The sequence below is a fragment of the Corvus hawaiiensis genome, chromosome 9, assembly GCF_020740725.1.
Source record: "Corvus hawaiiensis isolate bCorHaw1 chromosome 9, bCorHaw1.pri.cur, whole genome shotgun sequence".
Lineage (NCBI taxonomy): Eukaryota > Metazoa > Chordata > Aves > Passeriformes > Corvidae > Corvus > Corvus hawaiiensis.
Genome location: NC_063221.1, coordinates 1,451,404 through 1,472,521, shown reverse-complemented (window position 1 = coordinate 1,472,521; position 21,118 = coordinate 1,451,404). Strand labels below are relative to the sequence as shown.

General features: G+C 53.8%; 1 protein-coding gene across 4 annotated transcripts in view; it reads right to left on the bottom strand.

The window, feature by feature from the left end:
- The window catches only part of ASTN1 (astrotactin 1), a 67,150-nt gene that overhangs the window by 40,786 nt on the left and 5,246 nt on the right, over positions 1-21,118 (bottom strand). For 3 of the 4 annotated variants that reach the window (XM_048312425.1, XM_048312426.1, XM_048312423.1), the window contains exons 2-5: positions 5,851-6,038; positions 2,147-2,540; positions 1,216-1,362; positions 660-779 (exon numbers count right to left, since the gene is read on the bottom strand). In XM_048312425.1, the coding sequence (XP_048168382.1) occupies positions 660-779; positions 1,216-1,362; positions 2,147-2,540; positions 5,851-6,038 (849 nt within the window). The remainder of the gene's footprint in view (positions 1-659; positions 780-1,215; positions 1,363-2,146; positions 2,541-5,850; positions 6,039-21,118) is intronic. The other variant, XM_048312424.1, reaches the window with a different exon arrangement.

The following is a 21,118-nucleotide window of genomic DNA, read 5'->3' as shown; positions in this document are numbered from 1 at the left end:
ATGCTCTTGAGAAAGCACTAGAGAGCCCTAATTGCTCAGGGCATGCAGGTCTTTGACTTTTAATCTTTCAGCTGAAGAAGCTGAGTGGGAAAAAAACTGGCTGGAGACAAAGACTGAATCAGCCTCCCAGCACCAGCTAAAGGAGATGGCTCTCAGTCTCGCCACTCCCAGAAAAACAAGGCATCATCCAGCAAACAAGGCTCAACGAGGGAAAACAGACACTAACTTCCCTCTTGGGAAGAGGAAAGCTCCCAAAGGGATGGTGCAGGGCAGCGGGGCAAGACTCCTGCCTGGGGCCCGGGGCCGTGCCCATCCCCTGGTGCACGTACAGCTGGTGTGTGCACGGTGCTGGAGCAGACCCCGGCAGCGCCGTGCTGAGCGGCAGCACGGCAACGCAGGGGCCAGCCTTTGAAGCGTGTTCCTCATTAATATACACCCGTGCCCGGCAGCAGCCTCCAGCAAAACATCAGAATACATTTCATCCTCTGCTGAGAAGCTCCACCGGAGAGCAGCAGCAGCCTGCTGCGGAGCAGGGACCGGTGCCTGCCTGCGGCAGCCGCGATGGCACTTGGGCTTCCATCTTTCTGCCAATGCAAAGGCTCCACACCCAGAGAAGCAACAGCAAATTAAAGCCAGAGGGGTCACGGCTCGTCACCCACCTCGGCTGCGCCTCCGGCTCCGCGAGGGGTCCGTGTAGAAGGTCAGCTGGGGATCGGTGTCTGCCTCTGTCCCCGAGTCCCCCTCGGGGTTGAGAAATGCCGAGCCAGCTGCAGGGGACACTGAGTGTAGTCATGGAGGGGTTGGCACCGTGCCACCCCACACCTTGGCACCCTGCATCACCCTTTAGGGAAAGCCTTGCCCTAAAGACCAGAAGCCCCATCTGCCAGGTGCAGCAGGGACAGCATCTGTTCCCCTGCCTACCACACACAGCCTGACCCCCCTGCCATGGGTTACCTTGCAACTTTTCCCCATGGCTGTGCCATGATCCTGAAATATTTACTGGGGCAAACACCCTCTGCATCTTTGTAACCAACCGGCCCAACATCATTTGCATCCTTGCAGGCAGCACATTTTCTGCTTCTCCCCAGCCAAATCCTCTTTTCCACGCTCTCACCCAACTCTGGCCCTGTTTCTCCATCCCAGGGGAGGGTGGGTTGCTGGAATGTGGGTGGGTGGAAGCCCAAGGCAGCCCATCCACCCCGGGGACCGCCCTACCTCGTGCTTTGTTGTTGATGCGCTTGCGCTGGCTGCTGGAGGTGTGGGACAGCAGCGTGGCCTGCTGGTGGTTCGAGTCCACGGGGCTGGTGGCAATGATGTTGTCCTTGTACTTGTTCATCAGGGACAGCTTGGCATTATCACTCCCTGAGCAGGAAGAATTGAAGGGAAAATATTTCAGGGATAAAGCGTTTTAAAAGGGAGGGAGGTGAGAGAAGGATTTCCTTGGATCCATCTCTAGATCATCCCAAGGTGATCAAGGTGCTGAAGCCAATGAGCTGAGCTGTCCCCAACGCACACTCACGAACACCTCAAATCCTGAAGAGGACTGGCATCTCCACCAAACTAGCCAAAAGCTGAGAAATTAACAGCCTCTCAGGGCACTTCTTCATATGCAGGAGAGCATTAGGCACCACACCATGGTATTCCCAAACTATGTCTCAGCTGAGAAGGCTCTAGCTGGATGGCTCAGTCAGTGATGTGGCCAAAGAACAGGTTTGTTACAAGCCTCAAAGAATCCCTGCTGGCGATCAGAAGGCAGCATTAACTCTGAATCGTACTGATGGCAAGTATAATTTTGCTACTAAAAACCTCAGCTGAAGAAGACACCAGAAATCTGGGGATACAAGAGGGAAGTTTGGGGGTCACGATGGGATAGCATGGAGGGAACCCCATTCTGGTTCTCTGTCAGGTTGCAGGAACCAAAGCCTTCCCCCACAAAGCCGCATTGTCCCAGCCATGTCCCACTCAGCAGGGACTGCTCTCAGCTGGCCGCAAGGTCTCCCAGCAGTGGAAGCGCCTTCAGGCGACCACCAACATCTCACACCCGACGAAAACCTGGAGAAACGGGGAAAATGCTCAAGGGAAAACACGTGCCCGGAACTGTGGAGAGAAGACGCGTTGGAAAGGACCCGGCTCAGCCCATGCCCACCTGGTGTGAGGTCCATGCCGGCCTTCTCATTGCAGCCCTGCAGCGAGTCCAGGGTGCGGGTGACCTGGCTGGCGAAGTCCTCGCCGCCGTTCATGCACTCGCGCTGCAGGTGGTGCCGCAGGTCGGTGATGTCGTACTCGTAGCCGTCCAGGATGGGCGTCTCGCGGATGCTGAGCGTCCCGCTGGAGTTGTGGCCCTGCACGCGGGCGTTGCGCAGGCTCTCCCGCCCGTGGCCCCCGATCAGCACCGATGGGATGTAGTGGATCTCGTTGGCCGCCTCGGCGCTGGCGCTCTTCTGGGGCTGCGGCACGCGGCGCCGCTTGCACCACCGCCGGCGCGTGTAGAGGATCATCACCAGGCAGAGGATGGAGAGCAGCAGGGCGATCATCCCTCCCTGCGGGGCACCAACGAGAGCAGGGATCAGCCGGGGACCGCCACCGGCCATCCCCTGGGACACAAACACCCCAGGTGTGCTCCAGGGTGGCCAAAGCAAAGGAATTGGCGAGGGGAGCCTGATCGCACCAAGAGTGTGCTGGCACCGGGAGCACCCAGTGCTGGCCAAGGGCTCCCAGATGGAGCCTGCCTCAGGCTGGACCACTTTTGAAGTTGCCACCGAGGCATGAAAAAGCAGCATTTAAAGCAAAGCGCATCTTGTTTCACTCTCCTGCCTTTGAGAACAGAGATCAGCTTTATTCCAGGCAAATGCTCCTACGGGCACTTTTTCTGACCCATTTCCAACCGGTTTCAGTGCTGTCACTCTCAATCTTGGGAGGTTTTCCCAGGGTATCCGGCAGAAATTGCAGTGCAGATTAAAAGACATCAAGGCTTGGGACAGGCAGATGACTGAAGTGTTGTTTGGGGAACATCTTGGGGGGAAGAGGCTGAAAAAGCTCCTGTCCCACAGGGACAGGCCCCAAAAGAGCACCTGGCATCCTGCCATCCTGCCACTGTCCCCAGGATCACCCTCCTGCAAGATGTCACACAGAGAGAGGGCGGTGAGATGAAAGCCCCAAACTGGCCCGTTATGCACAGTCCACCACGAATTATAACAATAATAACAATAATAACAATAATAACAATAAAAAGCATGCGGAGCCAGCTAAGAGCTCAGAGTCCATCCACAGCTCCCTGCTCTTTCCTAAGCAACAGGTGATCTTGAGAAAATAAAATAATAGTAATAATCTGCTCCATTAGGATAAAACATTAAGGGAATTATTGGATGAGAAGCAGGAGAGGCAGCTGGAAAAGGAAGTTTAATGGCCATTACAGTTTAATCCACTTTCATTTCCAGAATAATGCAGCTGTGATGTGAGGGTGACCCTCCCAGCCTCCTTCCCAACTTTCTCTAAAACCAAAAAAAAAAAAAAAAAAAAAAAAAAAAAGAAAGAAGAAACAAACTCCAGGGATTAAGGAGACCGGCAGTCCTGCGGAAGAGGGGGGGCTGGCTGGCATCCTTCTGGCCAGCAGCCTACAGCCAGGAAGTTGGAAAACCTTCCTGGGGCTGAAAACTGGCCCTGGATCGTAGAAATCAGAGAAACCTACAACGGTTTTGATTGGAAGGGACCTTAAAATTCACCTCATTCCAACCCCTATGCCAAAGGCAGGGAACCCTTCCACTGTCCTAGGTCACTCCAAGCCCTGTCCAGCCTGGTCTTGGACACTTCCAGGGATGGGGCAGCCACAGCTGCTCTGGGCACTCTCTGCCAGGGCCTCAGCACCCTCACAGGGAAGAATTTCCTCCCAATATCTAATCTAAATCTCCTCTGTGTCAGTCTAATTCCATCACTGCACGCCTTTGTATAAAGTGCCTGGCACAGTCACGCAGAATTTTTTGGTGGTGAGTGAGCGCCTGTTTCTATATCGTGCTCCAGTCCCTACGAGTTCCTGTGATCCATAAATAAGTGGGGACTGTCCCCATCCCCACCAGAGGTGGCCTCCTCTGTCATGGCTCTCCATCACCCTAGGGAAAGTCCACCTGCAGGTGGGGTGACGAGCAGGTAGGAGGAATACCAGGGCATTCCTGGCTTTCCTTCACCCTCTGAATGCAAATTCAGTCCCCCAAGCAGCAGCGAGCTCTGCCATACGCCTGTGCTGGTGAACAGGAGACACCAAGCCAGAGCTCGAATCTGGTGGATGCTCTTTTTTTTCAGACAGTGGCTGTGGGTTTACAAAAGAGACTTATTATTCCACTGAAACTGAATTTCTTCTGCCCCGATAGTCTGAGAGCTCAGACTATCCCTGAGAAAAGCAGCCTGTGGACCGCTGAGATTTCAAGAGGCTCTGAGAGGAGGATGAAAGCCAGAGCTGAAGTCTTCCCCACCCACTGCCTGTTGGAGAGGGTCAGGGCATCACCTCAGAGCCCCGTTTCCCCTCCACAGGAGCACAGAAATCCTGCTCTGTCTCATTCCCCCCAGTCTGTGTGATGGCTGTGAGAGCAGCCCTGCACTGGATGGGTGTGGGAGCGCTCCTCACCCGGTCCCCGAGCAGACCTTGGTCATGGTGGATGCAATCCCTCGCTCACACTTCTCCTCTTGGCAACCACACAGCGAAGAAAGAAAACCAGCCTTGAGAACTCCACGTGATCCTGACTCCTGGCACAAAAGCCAACCTCTATCTGTCACGGAGTAAGGACGCCGTCGGAGCGGAGCCGAGGGTGATGGGGAAAACGAGGCAGAGGAGGACTCAATCTGTGTGTGCATGTTTTGGTGTGACAGCAGTGAGCTGCAGACATCCTTTTCATCAGCTCAACAACAAGCCTTGATCCAGGCATTCCTGCCTTGATCTTGGGATACAGCAGTGCCCAAGAAGACCAAGACCACGGTGGGGCCAGCCTCTCCAGGGGTGATGCACCCTCCTAGGAGCAGCTGGGAATGGACAGCAAAATAGAGGTAGTGGTGCAAGATGTTTTTGGGAGTGGCTTTGCAAACGATTTTTTTTCCCTCAGACTAATCAAGCACAAATGATGGAGGAGAAACCTGGCCTGGGGCTGCAATCTGGAAGAGCAATTGAAGCTCTTATTAGGGTAGACACCATTGAACAGCCTGTTAGCAGCCTCGGCAACCCATTGGCTCCGGCTAATTATCTTCCAAGTGGCACAAAAATTGTAGAATTCTTCAAATTTTTTCCAATGTAACAAAAAACCCCCAATCAACACACCACAGATCTTCCCCCAACACACAGATCTCTCCTTTCTCTGCCACCAAAACCTTGTCTCTGTGTATCTGGGTGGGGGAGTATCGCTGTGCAACCTCGACACATGAGACGCTCTTGCTGTGAAACGACGGCCGCGGGGCTGCCACGCTGATAGAAGTGGGGGTGACAGTGCCTGGTGGCACCGTGACACCTGCTGTGCGTCAGGGCAGAGGGCAGCAGGCACCGTGCACCAGGCAAAGGGCTCCTGACAAGTCAGCGTGAATTAACCCTGGGTTAATGTGCTTGAAACCCTCAAAGCACAGAACCCCCGGGGGCAAACGTATTTTCGAAGTGATGCAAGCTAAGGGAGAGGTTTAAAGCAGCCTGTTCAGGCACTTAGCATTCACCACTCAGAGAGGTGCCCAGGGCATCCTAACCACCCCAAAGGTGGGCACAGTTCCCCATCCTAGGGCAGCTGGAGCCAGATGGGAGAATAATTGGCTTTTCATAAGCCACTGTATTTTCTACAGGCTTCTGGACAGCTAAACGGGGGCTGCCTTCCCATCACATACCATGACAGAGATGTGGAGGATCCTCAGCTCCTCCTCTGCCGACTCAGTCTGGGGTTCCTCTGTGGGGTCGAAGCCGGGCAGGTTGGGGGCCCCGTCCTGGTGGTGGATGTGGAAGAGCAACGTGCCATTCTCCAGCCACTGCTGCCGCCAGCGCACCAGTGGGATGTCATCCGTGTTGCCTGAGATCTCTGCAAGAGCAAAGCTGGTCAAGGGGGAAATGTGGAGCAGAGGGTTCGTGGGAGACATTCACCTCTTCCCAAAAAAATTGGTGGAGGGACCAAAGGATGCACACCCTCCGGTCACCTCCTGCCAGCACCGTGGCTGCCCCTACATAACCCCACAGCCTGAAGGGCTAAAGCAGAGTAAAACCATATTTCTGGGTATAATCCAGATGTAGACCTCTCCAAAAATGCAGCTGTGGTGCAGGGAGAGAGCACTTACTGACAGCAGTAACCCAGCAGCATCCTCCCAGCTCCAATTTGGACAGGTTTCACCCACACACTTCATGTTAAACGCAGCTTCAGACATTGGGAGCACAGGATACAGGACAAATTCTCAGCAGCACGATGGGATCATTGGGACCACATCACAAATTATTGCAGACTAAATACTTCCTATGCTTTGTGAACAGTGAAACATGGTCATGGCTGCCATCCCACCTACATCTCTGACTTTGAGGCAATTTCAGAGGTTTTCGGTTTTCAACCATTTTTTACAGCTCTCCACCCAGGACTCAGCCCAGAGACCTGCAGAGGTACCTGCAGCTTCTGCCCAAGCAACCCTGCTCTCCCTAAGTACCCTTCATTTCAGAGTTTGGGGCAGTGAGACAGATGGACACAGCTGGGCTGAGGTGCCACGGCAGGAGAGGACACCCAGGCAGGAAGAGCAGCTGAGGACAGGGACACGACACGTTCTCCAGGACACCGAATGCCAAATCGAACCAAATTCACGTGGCTGCCTCCGAAATTTCAGGGACGCCCTACAGCTGGGTCTCAGCCAAAGACAGGGTGGCACCAGCACATTGCTAGGAGAGATGGACACCCTTTCAGTCACTACCTCCCTCTCAGACCAGATCAGCTTGATCCCCATCTCACACCACCCTGATCTCAGCCATCAGCTCGAGCCTGCCATTTGCCTGTTAGCTGTTTTTCGTGGAAATAGCAGATTTTGTTGGGATGACCATAAAAAACACGATGAGCTTCCCAGTGATGCGCAGCTTCCCCTCCTGTCTCTGCCCCATTGATGGCAGTGGGAAAGAGCCCGTCTGGCTTTGCAAATTATCTTTATTTTGCTTGTTTCATGCTGCCTTCAAATGAAAACTGGAATTCAATTACAGTGCTGAAAAACAACATTTTAAATTTGCTGTTAATTAATTTCATTAGGCTGCCTTAAGTGAGCTGGCTGCCGGGGGAGGTGGGGAGGGGGGCCAGATCTGCATCAGGAGCCAGGTTCATCCTCCCAAACTGATTTGATTAATCAAAAGAAGCATTAGCCACAGCAAGTGAATTGGCAGACTGTTTGTGCTCAGCACGGGCCGTGCTCCTGGCGGTGATCAGCGCACTTGGAGCGTCCCGAGCACAGGGATGCTGAGCGCTCCACGGCGTCGGCAGGAAGCAAAACCCAGAGCTAAGTCACCAGGAAGCCAGAAGCACTTCTGAAATTCCCTCTAACTGCTGAGCTGCGTGTTTGGGGACACAGATCCCCCCTTTGAAAAGCCTGTCCTGGGAGCCGGGAGGATTCGGAGCAGCAGATCTCCTCCTCTCCCACATGGTCTTTATTCATGGACTGAGAGGGGGAAACAAGCTAGCCCGCTTTCCCAACTCCCCAGGGCTTCTCAACGTCGAATGAACCAGCTCAAATGGAAGAAAACACTCTCCCTGCACCTGCCTGCTAACGTGAAATTAGGAGTAATTAAGGCAAGAGCTTTTATGCACAACAGGAACTCAACGTTCTGACATTTGGAAAAAATGTAAATACCAGCATTTGCTCCATTGTAAAGAGTGAAAATAATAGATACTAAGTATGTGACATTGTGACATTTAGAAAGCTAGAGTTAGAGATGTTTTCCCCCTGATCTGACATATCATTGTAAAAGCAGCACCCTTCATCTCATTAATATTTGAGAAGAAATCCTTGATGGGAGTTATTTAAATGATTAATAGATTATAGTAAATTTCAGCCTTAAAATAGGTTGTCATAATTTCAAATTTATTTAAACAGGCTTATTTTTTAAAAGAAAAATATATTTCAATAAAAAATGGATTCCTGTTTTAGACGAGCACAATCCAGCCACAGAGCCTGAGCGCATTCTCCTCTTTCACCAGACACCACGACAGGGCCCTGCAGCATTGCACACAAGTCACAAGCGCAAGAGACAAAGGAAAACACCCCAGAAATCAACTGCCATCACCTCAGACTGGCAGGCTACGAGCCCTCCATAGCACTGCAGGACAAGGCTGCTCCACCACCTCTGCTCCTGCCCTGGCAAAGGCTCTTGAGGCAGTGCCTGGGTGAGAGAGCTTCCTCCTTGCACCTTCTCCTCCTCTCCTCAAGTGTGTTAGCAACGTGTCAGCTGCCTCTATCCTACTCCATTTCTGCTTGAAAAAATTACACATAGAAATGCTTTCCTGCATCCGTGAAGCTCTCTTGGAGCTCTGTTTAAGCAAGACCAAGACAAGAGCAAGACCAAGCTTCCTCCCTAATGTAGCGTCTCTTTACTCTCTCTTCTCCCAGTCCAATGGATTTTACTTTTCCCTCTGTCTTGCTCTCCAAGCAGACATCTCACCACCTGGTGGGAGATGCTGCGGTGACCCCTGTAGGCAAGTGGGATGATTTATCTGGATGTCCTAGGGTGCCAGCTCTGCTGTGGAGCTGGCAGATGCCAACCCTGCTGACCAGGTTGTACAGCTGGGCCAGGATGTCCCAGAGGAGGCAGAAAAGTAGGCAGAAAGCCAAAACTAAAAAAAAAAAAAAAGGGGCAGGGGGGAGAGGAAAATTTCAAGTTCAAAGTTTGAAAGATATTGATGAAAAGCCTGGTCCCTGCATGGCTTTCATTAAGGCCTTGGATAGGAAGCCATTAGCACTGGTATTAACTTCTTGCACCTCTGTTAAAAAATAGCCTGTCTGAGTCAGAGGTTAATAACAGTAGGAGGCCACTAATTAGGCTGTGCTGCATTCACCTGGTATCAAACGTGGCCCAGGTCCTTCATATCTGCAGGAGCAGCAGCCTCCAAAGGGCCCGGCTGATGCTTTCAACATCCCGGCCGTGGCTGCTCCCCTCCCAGACCATCTGCGAGGGGAGGGAGCGGGGAGAGAAAAGTTCTGCAGGAGCAGTTGGAGGAGAGGACGAAGGACCAGACTGAAGGTGCTGGAGGTGTGGGGATTTATTCCTGCTTCATTCTTGATTATCCCAAACAGCCTCATTTCCCTTGGGACAGCTGTCCCACACAGAGCAAACCCTGTCCTTCTGGAGGCAACACCTCTGCACGTCCCGATTTTGGGAGGCAACACCCCTGTCACAGCCCAGTTCTGCACCTGAGCTGGTGTGGTGCAACATCAAAACCATGGCCCATGAGCCCGGTGCTGACATGGACCCATTCCCACGTCCTCATGACCCCATCGAGACCTGGCATGGTGGCACACGAGGAGAACAGCTCTCCTCAAAAACTCACATCAGCATTTTGATGAAAAAAACACCCAGCAAAACAATTTTCCTCTCCATTTGGAAGCGTTTTGCACTAATAGACGCCTCCAATAAGTCAAATGAACTCTGCCATAATGCTGGTCTCCGCAGACTCATTTCATACAGCCAAGCACAGATTTGACTTGGACTTGTATTTCCTCGTTAACATTTAAACCTGCCTTATTTTCCACCTGGAACCTGACTGTGTTTTTATTTAAGTTCCCCATTAGCTAAGGCTTTTGCTCCATGCCTAAACCACACATATCCTTCAAAGGGCTCGAACTCAGCTAAATCCAGCCTTGCACTCCTCCGAGGGTGTCCAGTGTCTGAAGTGACTCAGGAGACCTCCCCACCATGAGTCACTTGCTCTCTCTGTTGGGACCTCAGGCCTTGATTTCTACCAATTCAGATGTCAAAACGCTTATCTTGATACTTAACTCATTTATACTTCCAGGGTTTTAGTGACAGATCATTCATGGGATAATATTCATGTTTTTATGGGCCTGTTTAAGAAATTCACATTCATCACTGACTATCCGTATTTCATTTGCATTTTTTCCTGTCTCCAGTCTCAGGTAGGAAAACCAGCTCATTCTGCAGGTCACTCTGCCTTTTCAAGACAACCCAGCTTTTCCATACCAGCAAACACAAACCTCACTGTATATATTAGGAACCCGCTTCACGGGAGAGGGCCCCTTGGGGGAAAATCTCCAAAAGACTCATGGACACGGGAGAACATAAAGGTTCAAGGAAAAGGCAGTGGTGATCTCCCTGGAGCCACCCTCAGGCTAGGTCAGAGAGATCACCCCACCACAACACCTGCACGTGAGGCTGGTACACGTGAAGCCATGAGGTGCCACAGCAGGGCTGACAGCTAACCAGGTGTCTCCTCGGAATGCAGGGTGCCTTTGCTTTTGGGAAGGTCACCAAGGAGCTACATTTCAAAGCTGTGGCCACGCTTTAGCCTTGAACTGGGGTTTTTGTCCCGGAAACACCAGAGCTCTAACCCCTCCCTTTCTTTAACAGCAAACCCTCCATCACTCCGGGAGCTGCACAGCCTTTTTCAGAGCAAAGGACACTGATTCATCATTAGCGGGCCTCAGGCGACCGGGTTTGCCCTGCAGATGCTGACCCTACAATGTGACAGCCCCCGCTGCTCTGCCCTGCCCCGCGAGCCCAGGGGTGTGCTCAACCACACCTGTGCCACATCCCCCCCAAGGCTGTTTCTCCATCACGTTGGACCTTAAAGCTGGGAGAAACAGCAAGCAGATCGAGACATTGGCTGGTGTTTGAGTTTCACTCCTGTCTCATTACTTTGGTCCCATCTGCCGTAACTGTGAACTACTGAGGAAATGTGGGAAGAGAGGCGGATCCACCTCCTGGACCAACACGCGGGTGACATGGTCATGTTGGGAAGAACCCAAATGCCCACCCACCCATGGCAGGGAGCAAAGGCAAGACAAAGAGAATGTGTGACTCCAATGCCAAGATGCAATGCTGATATAAAAACCCCAGAAAGGACCACGTCTGTAGTTGACCTCTCACCCTGCAATGCTATCACATCACCTCTTCCAGAGGGAAAATCAGGTCTCCGTGGAAAGATTCCAAATGATGGAGAGGCTCCCAGTCAGCCATGGAAAATTCCTGCCCTGGCTAAATTGTCTCCCAGTAAATCAGAGAGAAGGAGGGCACAAACCCCTCAGCTCAGATGGTGCTCACCTACGAACTGCAGAACTCCACCAACACAACCACTACCACTCCCAAAGGGTGAGCAACTCGAGAAGAAAACCTTGAGGAAACCAGAGGAGACCCCAACTTCTTATAAAAGCTCTTGTGCATCAAGGAAATTAAGGGCCAGTAAATTCTGCTTGTGCCCTGGAACCACTTTGTCAGAGGAACCAGTAGGTGCACCAGTAAACATGGGTCACCCAACGCTGTAAACCAGTAGATAAGGGTGATCCAATTTGACGGACTCATTTCAAAGAGCACTTGTCAAAATCCACCCTCAAAGTTTCCCGAAGCACCGAAGCGGTGTTGGGATAAGAAGAAAAGTCATCTTGAAGCCCACCAGGTGGGGGAGGAGCAAGGGTTTAGTTTTCACAATGAAAGGAGGTTACCAAGAAGCCCCACGGAGATCTTTGTCAGGCCCTCAGCTGCTCAGAAACACTGGAAGAGGAGGCGAATGACAAAGTTGGTCACCAAGGATAAATTTAGTCTTCTCAAAGCTAAAGCTGAGAAGCGCAGGCAAGGAAGTGGGCAGGTGAAACTCAACCTTGGTGAAAGCAAGCTGATCTGGAATCCTGCAAGTGATATTGAGGCCAACCATCTCGAAACGGAGGAGGCAAAGCTTGGCAGGTTTGGAGGAGGGGTACAGGGAAGATGAGATGTTGCAAATGGCTTTGCGAAAAGGAGAAGCCAACTGTGTTAGGACTCCTCAGTGAAGGAAACAAACGACAGAGTGAGGACATGATAAAAGCCTATAAAGCCATCGGGCCTGTGGAGAAGTGGGAAAGGAATGGTTATTCACTATTTCTCACTTTGCAAGGATTTACTTGGGTAAAAACCAACAAAAGGTTCTTTTTCATCCACCATAAAGCATGAAAGCACCGCGAAAGGTACTGAATTCAGGGAAGGCAGAGCCACCAGCAGCTATTGAGCCAGAGAGCCCAGAGGCACATCCTAGGCTGAGAAATCCCTGCAGCACAGACCTCGGCAGCAGGGAAAGGACCATATAGAGACATGCTGCGGTTTTAACATTTTTTTCCTCAATCATCAGTGGTGGCTGGAGATGCCAAGGGACAGCAAACCATTATCCCCCACACTGCCCAGTGACTGCAAAGCCAGCCTTGTGCTACCCAGGCCACCATTCAAGGATGCATCCCGCATCCACATGTCCCTTTGGGAGTGGTTGAGACCCTCTGCTCCCCCAGGCACTGCCTCACAGGAGGAGGGGGTACCCCAGGGCAGCTCCCTCCTAGTGACAGAGCCTCTCAACACCCCCTTTCCAAATCCCAGCCCCCCGTGCTGTCAGACTCTACAGACCCAAGACGCTTGCCAAGATTCCCTTCAGCTTTCAAGCCAGCCAGCAATTTTCACAGGGAGGCAAAGGACTATTTATATCCATCACGGACTGGCAGGGAGGTAATGGCTGGCCACTCCAGCCCATCTGCCAGGCACTTAGCAGGACATCGGAGCACATCGTACAGGCGAGGTCAGGCAGTGGTGGTGGGACCAGCAGGGGACAGTGATGACACGGACTGCACCTCAAGGGTGAACTCCAGCTCACTCCTGCACACTCATCTGTGTAAGTTCTCATTGTGCCGAGGCCAAGAGGTCAGGAAAATTAGGTGTTATTTTGGCATTTCATTTGGCTCAGCACAGGAAACAAGCGCAGCCACTTGTTCCTCATCTCCTGGGGGGAGAGCCATGGCCTGTTGATTTTCTGAGGCGTGGGATGGATGAGGTGGCCCTCCCAGGGAGTGGAACAGGACCAAAATAACCTTGTCTGCTCTCCTATCCACAATGAGGCCAAGAGCTTTTCCAAGAAGTGATCCTCCTCTTCCTCCCACCTGCCCTGGAGGGAGCAAGGCTGGTCTCGGGGGAAGGGATGGATAAGGCAGGCATGGGCTGCTGCCAACTGCAGCCTAACACCATAAACTCTTTGGTGTTTAGGAGCTCTTACACGATTTCAAGCTCCATTTTCAAGTTTGTGGGGAGGCTTTGAAAGATGGAAAAGGGAGAATGAAAGGGAAAAAAAAAAAAAGAAGAAGGAAGAAAGATGTAGAAGGGGAAAAAGTTAACTGTGCTTCCTGAATTTATCACTCTTGAAAGAAGAGCTTGTCAAGACGGCCAGAGACCAGCCAGTGCATGGTGATCAATGGGAAGACTTTTGGGTCTAGTCAAGCCTGTTTGAGATTTACGGGACCTGAATAGGAGCATAAATCCGTTGTCCGCCCGATGAAAATGGAGGTAATTAAATCTGCAGGTGTATATAATTGTCATATTGATGATCTATATAAATCAGCGGAGCCAGCAGAGGCACAAAGCACACACTGGGCACAGAGGAGCTGTTTGCCTACCTGCCTGGCCAGGGGAAAGGGCTGGTGGGTGCAGGACACAGCCTGGGGGCACCCACCTCACCCATCTGGCTCTGCCCATCGCCGTGGCCACCACCACAACCTCCTCCTCCACAAGAGACTCCCTCCAATTGCCCCCACAGGCAGCAAAAGCAGCAGGACCCTCCACCCCCTTCACCCACCTGCAGCCTCATGCTGGCTACTACAGAATCTCCTGTGACTGCAGGAGGGTGAAGACAGGACCACAAGCATGGAAAAGCCCGGCCGTGGACATCGTGGGGGGCTCTTTGCAGCTGCTTTGAAGCTCTGAGCCCAAGTGCAAGTGGGGCACTGACTTGATCTTTTAGCAACACTTCTTTTTTTTCTTTTTTAATTTATTTTAACCTTTGTTATTTTGGGAACTTTGAAGCCTAAGCTGCTCCGAGGCAGCTGCCTTTGTAGGAAGGACAGAAAGCGCAGAGCGGGGATTTGAAAGAGGGAGAGAAACAGGGAGGGGAAGAAATGGTGCTTCACAGCTGAGGTCTGCAACAGCTCCTTCGCAGCTTCGCCCACATCCCAACAAACCCACCCCGAGAGGCGCTTGGGGCCCTGTGGGAAACCTGGACGCAAAATGACCGTGGTGCCTTCCACTCCTCTAGCACTGTGAAGCAGAGAAACCTCAAAGGCCTTTGCAGACCTGCACACACCTTCTCCCTCCGTCCCAATGTCCCAGTGGGACGTCCCTGCGTCCCCGGGGTGGGTGCAGAGCATCCTCTCCAGCCGCCACAGCCCAGCCCCGCTCGGGGCCACGGGGGTGCATTTCCTCCTGCCCACGGGGGTGCATTTCCTCCTGCCGTGCCACCGGGGACAGGGACACGAGGAAAGGCTTTCCTGTCGTCTCCACCAGCCAAGGCCCTTCACACGTGCCCGCGGGCCGACGTCGCACCCCAAGCTGAGCGCCACGTATGTGCAGCAATTGGATAATTAAAAATTAAGGGAGAGCTTCTGCATTGCAGTCCGAATTATGTAACAGCGCTCCTGGGTTCCAGCACCCATCAGCTTTAGTGCCCTCACACGGCAGCACGGCCCTGCCTGCATCCACCTGTCTTTCCAGGTAGGGCTCGCACCCTTGGCAGGGAAGTGGAAATCTCAATGTCACAACCACAGGCAGAAAGTTCCCTTGCACTTGCAGAGGGAAAAAAAGAGAAGGAAAGTCTGCTTATTCTCTTGGTCCAGCGCTGAAACTGGAGATGGACAGAAAAAAAGGGATGGAGTCGGGGTGCTTCAGCCCAGCCAAGTGCAAAAGAGTCACCCTGGCCAGGACAGCACTCCCATGACCATGACCAGGGAGTTTCTAAGCGAGGGGCTGCTGTCTCTCACTCCTGCACCAGAGAAGCAGCCGCCCACTTCAGTAAACAAGCAGCAAACAAAATCAAATCAAAGAGAGGAGTCAGCTGTATTTTCAGCATCTCAAGAGCAAAGAGCCCTGCTGGACTCTGAGCACCAGTAACCGCAAACTCCTGCATTTACAGCCGCGTCTTTGCCTTAACCCTGCCAGTTCTGGCTGCTGCTGAGCCCAGGGCTCAACAAGCCAGCCTGCCACTTCCTCCTGCTACCTCCTCCTGCCTTCTCCTCCTGGCACCTCCTCCCTTTCTTGGCCAGAAACCCACTGACTGCACAGCCATGTCCCTTGCAGTGCTATTCCCAGGACCTGGATGCTACCACCTGGTGCGAAGCCAGCCATTAATTCCTGCTGTGATCACTCCAAAGGGCGCTTCACCGGCCTCTGTGAAGCCACCAAAGGTGCTGTGGCTCACACCCACAGCCAGTGGCTCTGCCATCACTGCTCCTAGTGCCCCTTGGCTTCTGTGTGGCTCCTGCAGTTATTTGCTCCCTCCTGGCCCTGTGCCTCTCCTCCCTCCTCATGGTCCTTCCTCTCCTGCCCTCCCTCCATCTCCCCGGTGCTTCCCTACTGCTGGCATGGCGGTTTCACATCCACGCTGCCTTTCACCCCCCAACACGTGAAAGCTGGGAAGACCCAGCCCTGAGCTGTAATTACAAGGAGGTCAGATCCATCCCAGGCTGCCCATGCCCCCGCCATCCCATGGGGAGACGAGCTGCATTTCCCAGGAACCGCCGCATCCCCCACGCAGCCACCAGCCCCAGTTCCTGCAGGACACCCCCTTCTCTTCCTCCCAGTTTGTGCCACGGGCTGTGGGGGCATGTTGGGGCTGAGGCTGAGCCCTCCAGAGATGTTAGCCAGAGATGTGCCTTGCTCTGCAAGCACAAAAAGGTGGAAACGTGACAACACCAGCTGTGGAAGCCAGCCCAAGTGCGAGGCTGACTCCCCTCCCCATCTCACAGGCATTCCCACCATCCACGGAGGGGGCTGAGCTATTTCTCCTGCCCACCAGGTCTGAGCGCACCAGGACCACGGCACACCCTGGAGGAGAGCAGCTCCTGCTGAAAAACTATCAAGATTGGTTTCAGCTTTTCCTGGAAGGATGTTTCAGGCACTGACTCGCTTGCAGGTGCTTGGACTCACATCTGAGGCCACAGAAGCTGCACCTGGGCGTGAGCTGGGATGAGATCCTTGCTCATGGAGCAGCAGAGACATTGATAATTCCTCCCAGATTCACAGGCCATACATGTCATGTCTGCAAAGACAAACTCCTGGCTTGCCCCCTGGGCCAGCAGGGAAGCCAGCAACTCCGTGGCAGCAGGACAGCTCTCGGGTCCCCTCACTGCCCCTCTCCAGAGCTCTCCCAGTGAGGCAAAAGACAGAGCCCAGCTATTTCTGGCTCAGCAACACAGGAAAGGGTGGGAGGTGCAGCACAGGGATGGGAAAACAGCCCTGCATTGGCACAACCACCACTGGGAAAGCAGTGCCCAGGGGAGCTCGGGGCCAGCCCAGGGCGGTGGGAGGCAGGGCAGCCTCTCCAAAAGTCCAAACAGGAGATTTCCCAGAGGCTGCAGGCACTGGGGACATCATTAGGGGAGCAAACGGGCCGAGAGCACCGCAGCAGTTTACAGACCCCGCGGCCACTGCCTCACAGTAGAGGCTGGCAAGAAAATTTGGGAGTGGGATGTCTCTCCCCGCAAGCATCCCCCTTCCCTACCGAAGGCAGCCAGCTCACCTGATCCACACAGCAGCCACCCTGCCATGATGCTGCCCTTCCTGCAGGAGAAAGGGCACCACCTCATCCTGCCACCCTCACAAGGACAAGCCCCCCCGGCCCATGCTGAGCCACCCATCCCCACGCTGGAGCTGCAACCCGCGGTGCTCTTCCGTATCCTCACCCCTCCTGCAGCGCGTCCTGAACCCTTCACCCGCACCATCCCCTCCCAAACACTCCACGTATGCAGCCACAAAGGGAGCTTTAATCCTTAAGCCACCTCTCCTAAAAAACTGCCCTGCCTCCTGCCGCGTGCTGGAGCAACCCCCGTTGGAGGAGGGCACTTGGTGGCTGCGGGGCAGCGGCACCGGGAAGCACCGGGCGCCTGCCAGCCCGGGAAAGCGGTTCCCAGCACCGTACCCTCGCTCTCCCACTCCCCTTGGGATGCCAAATTAATTGCCTTGTCTCCTGGAGCTTTTAGCTGGAGCAAATAAAAGAAAAAGGGGGGTTGCCAAAACCCATAATAAGGTCTCCAGTTCCTCTGAGCTACAAGGGCTGCTTTAAATTTCGGGGTTTTTTTCTTTTTTTTTTTTCTTATTTGAAGGAGGTTTCCATGGTAACTGTCTCCCATCACACAAGAGCCTGTCCCGGGGATATTTCGGGGTTGCTAATATCTGCCTTCCCAGGCAGCCACTGTGTTGTGACGGTGACATCGCAGCTGGGTCCTTTCAGCAGGGCAGGAGGGCAGGGGTGCAGGAGAGAGGAAAAGGAGGTGCCGCTCCCGAAAAACAAGGTCAAGATCCTGCCTGTACCTGGTTTACCCTGCCTGTCAGGCAGGCCTCCATCCCAAAGGGCTCTGGCAAAACAGGTTTTGCTTGGACCACTGCCCTGATTTGGGAAGCACTCACAAGGCAGTGCAGCCCTCACCGGGCCAAGCAGACGTGACCTGTCCAAGTAAGAGCAGGGGCACAGCCTCTGTGGCACCTTCTGCCACCTTCTCCTGCCCTTCCTCCAACCCTTAGGAAGAAACTCTTCCCCATGAGGGTGGGGAGGCCCTGGCACAGGGTGCCCAGAGAAGCTGTGGCTGCCCCTGGATCCCTGCAAGGCCAGGCTGGACGGGGCTTGGAGCAGCCTGGGATAGTGGAAGGTGTCCCTGTCCATGGCAGGGGGTGGAATGGGATGAGTTTTAAGGTCCCTTCCAACCCAAGCCATTCTACAGTTCCAGGATTCTCCAATTCCCTTCCTCCACCAGGTTAGTTTTCAGCTGGACCAGCTCCCTGCAGGAGCAAAGCCAGCTCTCTGCATCCCTCAAGCTGCTTGCTCTGCTACGCTTGTTAGCCATCCTAATTACTGAGATGCGTCAGAGCTGGCCAGAAAAGGGGCTGCGTCCCCTCTTGCATCGGGGCTGCGGACCCCAAACTTCTGTGACCCGTGTGCCACCACCAGCTAGAGGGTTCCTCAAGGATCCCGTACTTCCCTTTGATTATAAACATCTAAAAAAGCCCCTGCCCACTCCCCAGTGGATCTCAGGCTCTGCAGGCAGGAGCCATGGAGGGATGGGGCTCAGAGCCCTTCCTCAGCCCATCACCAGCAAACGAGACCCCACAGCAAAGCAAGTGTGGGGTCAGCTTAACCACGGACCAGGCTCCCACAGCAAAGCAAGTGTGGGGTCAGCTTAACCACGGACCAGGCTCCAAAGGGCCCAGCACCAGGTGAGCATCCATCCCAAGGACCCCCTGCTGCAGGGCAGGAAAACAGGATCAGAAATCCCAACGCAGCCCAGAGGAGCAGAGCACGCTCTCCTCTGGGTGATTTCTCAGCCAAATGCCATAGTGGGACAGCCAGAGCCTGGCAACCAAAAATCTTATTCCCTTATCTAGACAAATCCCTCAGCTGCTGCTTGGGGTGAGCCACCAGCCACAGCTGCAGAGATGCCAGAGCCCAGCAGCTTGGAAGGAGAAGGACAACCAGTCTTAAGCGACAGAGCCGTCATCATCCAGGCACTGCCTTAATCCCACCAGGAAAAAAAATCCTTCCTTTGAAGGACTGCTCTGCAGCAAGGCTCCAAGAGAGATGGTTTCAGTCTCCGTCTAGCTGGCTAAGCAACCATGAAAAAAAAGTAAGACATGGTAGAATATAAAATTAAACAGAATGAAACAAAATAGACTAGCACACAATAAAATAAAATAAAATAAAATAAAATAAAATAAAATATGGGATGCAGCTGATGCCACTGGCACATGGAGAGGAGGGCAGAGGTGAGACAGTGGCATCAGGGAGGCGTACGGCTGCCCAAGGGCTCCCTCCAGCAGCGGAACCACAGCCAATTGCAGGGGTGTAAAACCTACCACAAATCTTTGGGGGTCTTTGAGGAGTGCCCACATGGGCAGCCTGGCCCCCCAAACTGGGACAGGTCTCAGGGCAGGAACAGGACCAAGCCCGAGCATCCCTGCCTGGACGTGGGCTGCAACATTCAGGAAGGGAGACGAAAGAGGGAGCCAGGCCCCGCAGCCCCCTTGGCTGAGTGCTGGCTCCCTGCCCGCCCTGCCAGACCCCAACACCCCCATGGAAAGGCCAAGCAGCCCCACATCCCACTCCCCCCACTGCTTTCTGGGTCAGCGAGATCCCGTCCCAGCCCCGCTGCCGCTGGAGCCAGCTGGATGCGCGGTTGCTGTGGCAACGGGTTCCCAGAGACGAAATCCTTATTTCTTACTTTTTTTTCCCCTTGGTTAAGGAACAAAAATATACAAGAGGCCCTGTATATCCACCGTGCCACTGAAACCTCCGTGCCCAGCGAGACAGAGGCAGTGGGCACAGCATGGGGGCAAAGGCTGGGGACACAGTGTACAGCGTGCCCCCAGCACCCCCAGCCTGGCCACAGGGGACTCCCTGCTCCTCCCCGGGGTGCTGTCAGCTTTCCTGCAGCATTTTCCACCCTGCCACGAGGTTTGAAGGGCTCCTGATAGCTGAGGCTGCTGCTGGGCTCCACTGCCTGGAAGAGGGCATGGTACAAGGCATGGGGTGTCCCTGGTGCTTCAGTGGCTCTGAGCAGGTCACCTCACCCACTCTGGACCCAGTTGGAATAGGGATGTGGTTACGCTGCGTGGCCAAGAAGAGGGGCTGGAATGGGGTCCCACCAGCAGTTTTCCCCCCATTATTAAATCAGCTATTAGATCTTGCTGTTAGAGGAGCCTGTCCTGTCCCACCAGGTGCTCCAGGGCAGGGCCAGGGTAGGATGCATCCCCTTGACAGATCCCTCTCCGCTTTGCTGGGGACTCTGGAAGCCCCCATCCCTTGGTGACAAACATCTCACACAGCAGAGCAGACACCCAGCAGCACTCTGGGTGCTACAGCAGTGTTCCACCACCAGCAGCAACCACTCCAGGAGGATGGAGGAAGAAGGTGGCACCCCTGGATTTTCAGCAGACATACACCCCAGGCATCCATCTCAAATTCATGGGAACAGGGGTTCGGACCCCAGCCAGGTGATCAGCTGCTGGCAGCAGGAAGGAACTCACTGAATCCCACTGCCAGGATGGGTGTTGCTGAGGGGCAGGAGGGCGGCTGAGACAGGATGTTTTGGGTTCCCTTCCCCACCACAGCTCCTGGGACCTCCCCAGGCAGATTCCCCCACTGCCCTCCAAGCAAGATGCCAGCAGCTGTCCCCACGCCGGGCCTGCCAGAGCACAGATCACACTGGCGGGTTTCAGAGCACGCGACAGTGTCCAGGATCAAAGCCAAGTTCAATTAATGGCTCACAATCTCATTAGAGAAATTATTTCAGGATCTTGAGTAAAAGTCCGATATATCCACTCCATTCCATTAGTCAGGCTCATTTAGTAATTCAATCAATCTAAGCAAGGCAATTGAGCTCCCCTGGTACAATTTAACTTGGTTATTCTCTAGGTACTTCAGAATTTCTTGGTATTTGGTTCATTATTTCACCATTACGCCAGTTTCCAGGTGCAAGGTTCACGCTGTGGGCCCCAGGGTGGAGCCAGCCCTGCTGCAGCCCTCTGCCATGCCCTGGTCTCTCGGGATGGTGACATGTGATGGGAAGGGGGCTGATCTGGTGGTGACACCCCTGGGAATTAAGTCAAGCCAGGGAATGGCACCGCAGCACCCCAAGAACTGCTTCCCACCATGGGGAGCTGGGACCAAAGGGCTGCCCTGTGTGCCAACAGCTCCGGGACCCACAGCCAGCGTCCAGATCCAGGTGAGAGGAACAAAACTCAATGGGATGCTCCTCTCACTTGATGTGGAACTGGAAAAAAACACGGGGATAATGCAACCCTGCAGCCCCTTGGTTCCTGCTCCCCTCCTCCGGGGCCTTTTAGGAGCTGAGGGTAGAGGGCAGAGCAGGAGCAGCAGGGAGGTGTGTGGGACGAGGGTGAGAGCCCACGGGTGTCACCTCT